Here is a 9,000-nt window from a genome sequence, read left to right as displayed (position 1 = left end):
TAGTGGAGAGTTAACACCAGTCTTTTTATCTATAGTATGTAGCCCCAGGGATCACCACTGTGTATGGAGATAGTGGAGAGTTAACATCTTAACACCAGTCTTTTTATCTATAGTATGTAGCCCCAGGGATCACCACTGTGTATGGAGATAGTGGAGAGTTAACACCAGTCTTTTTATCTATAGTATGTAGCCCAGGGATCACCACTGTGTATGGAGATAGTGGAGAGTTAACACCAGTCTTTTTATCTATAGTATGTAGCCCCAGGGATCACCACTGTGTATGGAGATAGTGGAGAGTTAACACCAGTCTTTTTATCTATAGTATGTAGCCCAGGGATCACCACTGTGTCTGGAGATAGTGGAGAGTTAACACCAGTCTTTTTATCTATAGTATGTAGCCCCAGGGATCACCACTGTGTATGGAGATAGTGGAGAGTTAACACCAGTCTTTTTATCTATAGTATGTAGCCCAGGGATCACCACTGTGTATGGAGATAGTGGAGAGTTAACATCTTAACACCAGTCTTTTTATCTATAGTATGTAGCCCCAGGGATCACCACTGTGTATGGAGATAGTGGAGAGTTAACACCAGTCTTTTTATCTATAGTATGTAGCCCCAGGGATCACCACTGTGTATGGAGATAGTGGAGAGTTAACATCTTAACACCAGTCTTTTTATCTATAGTATGTAGCCCCAGGGATCACCACTGTGTATGGAGATAGTGGAGAGTTAACACCAGTCTTTTTATCTATAGTATGTAGCCCCAGGGATCACCACTGTGTATGGAGATAGTGGAGAGTTAGCATCTTAACACCAGTCTTTTTATCTATAGTATGTAGCCCAGGGATCACCACTGTGTATGGAGATAGTGGAGAGTTAACACCAGTCTTTTTATCTATAGTATGTAGCCCCAGGGATCACCACTGTGTATGGAGATAGTGGAGAGTTAACACCAGTCTTTTTATCTATAGTATGTAGCCCAGGGATCACCACTGTGTATGGAGATAGTGGAGAGTTAACATCTTAACACCAGTCTTTTTATCTATAGTATGTAGCCCCAGGGATCACCACTGTGTATGGAGATAGTGGAGAGTTAACACCAGTCTTTTTATCTATAGTATGTAGCCCCAGGGATCACCACTGTGTATGGAGATAGTGGAGAGTTAACACCAGTCTTTTTATCTATAGTATGTAGCCCAGGGATCACCACTGTGTATGGAGATAGTGGAGAGTTAACACCAGTCTTTTTATCTATAGTATGTAGCCCAGGGATCACCACTGTGTATGGAGATAGTGGAGAGTTAACACCAGTCTTTTTATCTATAGTATGTAGCCCAGGGATCACCACTGTGTATGGAGATAGTGGAGAGTTAACACCAGTCTTTTTATCTATAGTATGTAGCCCCAGGGATCACCACTGTGTATGGAGATAGTGGAGAGTTAACACCAGTCTTTTTATCTATAGTATGTAGCCCCAGGGATCACCACTGTGTATGGAGATAGTGGAGAGTTAACATCTTAACACCAGTCTTTTTATCTATAGTATGTAGCCCCAGGGATCACCACTGTGTATGGAGATAGTGGAGAGTTAGCACCAGTCTTTTTATCTATAGTATGTAGCCCCAGGGATCACCACTGTGTATGGAGATAGTGGAGAGTTAGCACCAGTCTTTTTATCTATATTATGTAGCCCCAGGGATCACCACTGTGTATGGAGATAGTGGAGAGTTAGCACCAGTCTTTTTATCTATAGTATGTAGCCCCAGGGATCACCACTGTGTATGGAGATAGTGGAGAGTTAACACCAGTCTTTTTATCTATAGTATGTAGCCCCAGGGATCACCATTATGCTGATCCTACATATTGTATATATGTGTACAGGCATTAGTACTAGAAGCCATTGATTAAGCGTCACCGTGGTGATGACTAGAAGGTATATAAATACTAAAGCCTGCAATGAGTTAGCACTTTTTTTTATATATACTGTACTGAAGCCAGCTACATGCCATCTTGTAGGCTAATAATGACCACTGTGACAGATTAAATCGATGGTATCTATTGCAGTGATGAAAAGTGCATGGCACACAAAATAAGATGGGCCAGCCTCTTTATTATCAACAGTTTTAAAGAGGACACAATAAATATCACTAATGTCTATTCCTTGAAAAACAAATGGCTACGCCAACCCCAAGTTCAAGGTCCAAAGCAATCCCTGAATTAACGTTAGAAATTGATAGATTAACAACATAAACATAGCAATAATCAATTCAGAATTCATATTTTATTCCAAATTCATAACGGAAATTGACATTGTGATCAGTAGTCAAGTGATATTATGCTGAGTTCATGTTCAGAGAACTTTACAGCAAATCAATTCATCAACGCAATAACAGTTAGTCAAGCTAAGCCCAACCAAACACGACCAAAATCAGGGATAAGATAATATATATTTTAACTCAGCAATGTGCATTATCAATATGGTATCAAATACAAGTCCATATTTGTTGCTGTAAGTTAACATGCTGAATGTGCTAAGTTAGTAATCTTAAAAATAATACATCTGTTAAAGGCTAAAATAAACATTTATCCAGCCATATATTACAGAAATGTACATGTCAACAAAAATGTGCTGAGTTCAAATAAAAAAGTAATCCTGGACTGTTTCCCCAACAACATCTTGTCTTTTCAGGATCCAAAACATCCAGTACCACAGGCTTGTTGAATAACTCACCGTTTGGTTCTCAACCAGGGATCTTTCTTAGGGTTGGAAAATGTTGGGAACTTTCCACAAATCACCTGATTTTTCTGTCTTTTTCGTCCCCATTTGAAGATTCCCAGAATAGTGAGGGGAAATAAGCAGGAAATTCAGAATCCTCTCATTTTGGAAAATATACCAGAATTTTGTAACACTAAATCTTTCTTTTTGGAAACATAAAAACATGGAATTGGTGGAGATGACATTTGAAACAACAGGCACATACCCATAGTAATACAAAGAGGGCTACATCTCAAATGGAACACTATTCCCTATATAGTGCACTACTTTTGACCAGGGTCCGATAGGGCTTTGGTCAAAAGAAGTGCACTATATTTGAAATAGGGTGCCATTTGGGATGCAATCAGGGTTTTACATACTGCTTTGAACAAAGACACTTGACTGAACAAAAAAACAAAAAGTTGCCCTAATAGAAAAAAGCAACCTCACAATCACCCTCTCCTGTTATAATACATCAGTATCAACACAACGTTGTGGAATATTATAACCAATCTCAGGCAGAAACCAGAAAACAACAGTTCAAATTAAAGTTTTACTGCCTTGTATGAACAATCCAAATGTTAAATTCTTATGTTATAGCAAACCAGCTGTAACAGAAACCAATCCGGATTAAATGTGTCCTGGTACATGCAGGTAGCAGACCTGGGTCATATTCATTAGGGCACACTGTTTAAAATGATTTAAAATACTTCAATTGTATTTGATAAGCTTGCCTTTTGCAGGTGAACCAATAGAAAAGTCCAGAACATGCAAACCCCACCCACCCGGCACTCCCAGGCAGGCTAAAGCAAATGCTCAAAAGTATTTAAAACATTTCAAATAGTATTTGAACCCAGGTCTGGCAGGCTGTGGTCTTGTCAGTGGACATATTCGTCTTCACTCATGTCAGAGTCATCTGCCTCCACCTCGCCTTCGATCACTGATTTCTTCCCCTTACAACATGACACCAACAGGCCGATGAGGAAAACCTACAGGTGGAAACCATGGAAAGTTAAAATCAATCAATCAATCACCACCAGGTCAATGAGGAGAACCTATAGGTGGAAAACATGGACATTTACAATCAATCATCACCACCAGGTCAATGAGGAGAACCTACAGGTGGAAAACATGGACATTTACAATCAATCACCACCAGGCCAATGAGGAGAACCTACAGGTGGAAAACATGGACATTTACAATCAATCACCACCAGGCCAATGAGGAGAACCTACAGATGGAAAAAATGGACATTTACAATCAATCACCACCAGGCCAATGAGGAGAACCTACAGGTGGAAAACATGGACATTTACAATCAATCACCACCAGGCCAATGAGGAGAACCTACAGGTGGAAAACATGGACATTTACAATCAATCATCACCACCAGGTCAATGAGGAGAACCTACAGGTGGAAAACATGGACATGTACAATCAATCACCACCAGGTCAATGAGGAGAACCTACAGGTGGAAAACATGGACATTTACAATCAATGAACACCAGGTCAATGAGGAGAACCTACAGGTGGAAAAAATGGACATTTACAATCAAACACCACCAGGTCAATGAGGAGAACCTACAGGTGGAAAACATGGACATTTACAATCAATCACCACCAGGCCAATGAGGAGAACCTACAGGTGGAAAACATGGACATTTACAATCAAACACCACCAGGCCAATGAGGAGAACCTACAGGTGGAAAACATGGACATTTACAATCAATCACCACCAGGTCAATGAGGAGAACCTACAGGTGGAAAACATGGACATTTACAATCAATCAATCACCACCAGGACAATGAGGAGAACCTACAGGTGGAAAACATGGACATTTACAATCAATCAATCACCACCAGGCCAATGAGGAGAACCTACAGGTGGAAAACATGGACATTTACAATCACAACACCACCAGGCCAATGAGGAGAACCTACAGGTGGAAAACATGGACATTTGCAATCAATCACCACCAGGCCAATGAGGAGAACCTACAGGTGGAAAACATGGACATTTACAATCAATCATCACCACCAGGTCAATGAGGAGAACCTACAGGTGGAAAACATGGACATGTACAATCAATCACCACCAGGTCAATGAGGAGAACCTACAGGTGGAAAACATGGACATTTACAATCAATCACCACCAGGTCAATGAGGAGAACCTACAGGTGGAAAACATGGAAAGTTACAATCAATCACCACCAGGCCAATGAGGAGAACCTACTGGTGGAAAACATGGACATTTATAATCAATCACCACCAGGCCAATGAGGAGAACCTACAGGTGGAAAACATGGACATTTACAATCAATCACCACCAGGCCAATGAGGAGAACCTACAGGTGGAAAACATGGACATTTACAATCAATCACCACCACCAGGTCAATGAGGAGAACCTACAGGTGGAAAACATGGACATTTACAATCAATCACCACCAGGCCAATGAGGAGAACCTACAGGTGGAAAACATGGACATTTACAATCAATCACCACCAGGTCAATGAGGAGAACCTACAGGTGGAAAACATGGACATTTACAATCAATCAAACACCACCAGGCCAATGAGGAGAACCTACAGGTGGAAAACATGGACATTTACAATCAATCACCACCAGGCCAATGAGGAGAACCTACAGGTGGAAAACATGGACATTTACAATCAATCAAACACAACCAGGTCAATGAGGAGAACCTACAGGTGGAAAACATGGACATTTACAATCAAACACCACCAGGCCAATGAGGAGAACCTACAGGTGGAAAACATGGACATTTACAATCAATCACCACCAGGTCAATGAGGAGAACCTACAGGTGGAAAACATGGACATTTACAATCAAACACCACCAGGCCAATGAGGAGAACCTACAGGTGGAAAACATGGACATTTACAATCAATCATCACCACCAGGCCAATGAGGAGAACCTACAGGTGGAAAACATGGACATTTACAATCAAACACCACCAGGCCAATGAGGAGAACCTACAGGTGGAAAACATGGACATTTACAATCAATCACCACCACCAGGTCAATGAGGAGAACCTACAGGTGGAAAACATGGACATTTACAATCAAACACCACCAGGCCAATGAGGAGAACCTACAGGTGGAAAACATGGACATTTACAATCAATCATCACCACCAGGCCAATGAGGAGAACCTACAGGTGGAAAACATGGACATTTACAATCAATCACCACCAGGTCAATGAGGAGAACCTACAGGTGGAAAACATGGACATTTACAATCAAACACCACCAGGTCAATGAGGAGAACCTACAGGTGGAAAACATGGAACGTATGGAAATAAGTCATGGGCCATCTCCCAATACCCATACTAGCGTACTATATAAATAATATGTGAAAAAGTAAAGTTTTCTAGTATGTGAAATGTAGAAAATAGTACAGCAGGTCAATTTATCTGATTATCAGCTGTCGTCTAACACGTGAGTCAGAAAAGACCAATGAATTCTACTAGATCAAACGCCGAAATGAGTATGCAGTTTAAGTAAATGAGTATGCAGATTAAGTGAATGAGTACGCAGTTTAAGTAAATGATTACAGCTTAAGTAAATGAGTATGCGGTGTAAGTGAATGAGTATGCGGTTTAAGTAAATTAGTATGCGGTTTAAGTAAATTAGTATGCGGTTTAAGTAAATTAGTATGCAGATTAAGTAAATGAGTATGCGGTTTAAATTAGTACGCAGTTAAAGTACATGAGTACGCGGGTTAAGTAAATGAGTATGCAGTTTAAGTAAATGAGTATGCGGTTTGAGTGTGCAGTTTAAGTAAATTAGTATAGAGTTTAAGTAAATGAGTATGCGGTTTAAATGAGTGTGCAGATTAAATAAATTAGTATGCAGATTAAGTAAATGAGTATGCGGTTTAAATGAGTGTGCAGATTAAATAAATGAGTATGCAGATTAAGTAAATGAGTATGCGGTTTAAATGAGTGTGCAGATTAAGTAAATGAGTATGCAGTTTAAGTAAATGAGTATCCGGTTTAAATGAGTACACAGTTTAAGTAAATGTGTACGCGGCTTAAGTAAATGTATACGCGGTTTAAGTAAATTGGTTTGCGGTTTAAGTAAATTAGTACGCAGTTTAAGTACTTGAGTATGCGGTTTAAGTACTTGAGTACGCGGTTTAAGTACTTGAGTGTGCGGTTTAAGTAAATGAGCATGCGGTTTAAGTAAATGAGTATGCAGTTTAAGTAAATGAGTATGTGGTTTAAGTAAATGAGTATGCAGTTTAAGTAAATGAGTACGCGGTTTAAATACATGCGTATGCAGTTTAAGTAGGACGCTAGTATGGCGGTCATCTTTAATGTCCAAACAATTTAACCAATCAATCAATGAATTGCAGCTATAATTCTAGCAGACTCAGCAGTACTCAGTAAATCTGATCTGCCTTTACACTATAAATTGCACTTATAGTTACACCATCTGTGACATTTTTGCAAGAACAATGTCAACCGAATCTTTGAGTTTCCAACACATACCCCGATAAACACCCAGTTACCAAAGTAGTAGATGGTACTGAAGAACCAGAACTTGTGGAGGAAAAGGTACGACCTCGTCACTGTGCATTCGTCTGAAAAAGTGAGAAAACAAAAAAATGGAGAGAACATAATTAAGTCTTTGCTAAAACTGCATTAGTTTGACATCAAGAGATAATCTTAGTTCTCTAAACTTAGTTTAGACTTCAAGTGTTGTGTGTTTGGAATGGCAAATGTATATTAAATGACACAAAAACAAGCATATATTTCTATGTATATTTATATGTTTCAACAGCACAACATGGCCAGCCTTAGGAGTTCACTGAAGTGACTATGGCTGCGTTTACACAGGCAGCCCAATTCTGATAATTTTTTCAATAATTGGTCTATTGACCAATCAGAATTGGCTTTCCTGTGAAAATGCAGCCATTATGTCTTTAAAATGTTAAAGGATCTTATTCTGGGAGCAATTAACGGCATTATACTAACTGGTAGTGACCCAACACCGCCACCATTACAAGGTAGCCCCAAGAGACGCCTCCGACATTAATTACAGGCCCTGCAGCATCCGTTTGATCCATGATGTTAATGCAACAGTTAATGGGATGTAAGTAGGAGCCATTATCAACCAAATGCAGTAAGAAGACCAGTCAGACCAGAAATGGACATTCTAATGGTTGTCATTGAGATTGATATTCTAACGGTTGTCGGTTTCAGAGTACCTTCTTACACTTTTAGAAAGGAAAGTAACACGGAAATAAGAAAATAAGAACCTAGCATCCTACTGCATGTCTTTTTAGACTACCATCATACAATGCAACAGTTAATGGAATGTAAGTAAAGCACTCATAAACCAAATAACAGAAATCTGCATGTATTTTAGACTACCATCATACAATGCAACAGTTAATGGAATGTAAGTAAAGCACTCAATAAACCAAATAACAGAAATCTGCATGTATTTTAGACTACCATCATACAATGCAACAGTTAATGGAATGTAAGTAAAGCACTCATAAACCAAATAACAGAAATCTGCATGTATTTTAGACTACCATCATACAATGCAACAGTTAATGGAATGTAAGTAAAGCACTCATAAACCAAATAACAGAAATCTGCATGTACTTAGCATACGAATGCTTTTAGTACCTTCTTATGAGTCAGAAAGGGGTTTGACATTATAACTCCAAAAGCAGGGAAGGGAGATAAACAGCAGAACTTGGTGTGAATCCAGCATCCTAATGCATTTATATTAGACTACGCTCTTATGTATGAGTCAATGTGTGAGGGGTTGGAGAACTGGCAAAGTAACAACTAACTAACTACACTGTGTCCACGGGCGATATTCTCAATCCAAGGCGAGGCAGATGGAACAGGTTTAAGTAAATTAAGTTTGCATCAAGTGTCACTGCGAGGTTAAGATGAAGCAGTGTGATTGGACCCTGTAAAAGGATTTCGGGGGGGGTGGAACATCTTCAGGCCATTATTATATTTGAATATCTTTGCTTTTAGTCAATGTTATTATTCTAGTTATGAGTTCACTTAAAATGAGAGTTCTTCACTACAGTATGTAGCAATGTATTCCATGAAATGGGAATATGGAGGTATTCACGTGTAGGTTTTGTTTTCTATGTTGAAGAAACGTTGTTGTAAGAAACAACAGGGTGAGTTGGAAGGTTTCAACTGTCAATGAAAGTCCATAAGAAACACAGAGTGGCGGT

The 9,000-nt window shown here is 39.4% G+C and overlaps 1 protein-coding gene across 5 annotated transcripts in view; it reads right to left on the bottom strand.

Moving 5' to 3' along the window:
* Positions 1-2,264: 2,264 nt before the first annotated feature.
* LOC110516668 (lysosomal cobalamin transport escort protein LMBD1) overlaps positions 2,265-9,000 on the bottom strand; it is a 212,381-nt gene continuing 205,645 nt past the window's right edge. For all 5 annotated transcript variants that reach the window (XM_090217619.1, XM_090217620.1, XM_090217621.1 and 2 more), the window contains 2 exons: positions 7,280-7,371; positions 2,265-3,746 (listed from right to left, as the gene is read on the bottom strand). In XM_090217619.1, coding sequence (XP_090073745.1) covers positions 3,636-3,746; positions 7,280-7,371 — 203 coding nt within the window. In that variant the 3' untranslated portion in view covers positions 2,265-3,635. The remainder of the gene's footprint in view (positions 3,747-7,279; positions 7,372-9,000) is intronic.

The sequence above is a fragment of the Oncorhynchus mykiss genome, chromosome 23, assembly GCF_057628025.1.
Source record: "Oncorhynchus mykiss isolate SJ-2025 chromosome 23, ASM5762802v1, whole genome shotgun sequence".
Classification (NCBI taxonomy): domain Eukaryota; kingdom Metazoa; phylum Chordata; class Actinopteri; order Salmoniformes; family Salmonidae; genus Oncorhynchus; species Oncorhynchus mykiss.
This window is presented reverse-complemented; position numbering and strand designations above follow the sequence as displayed.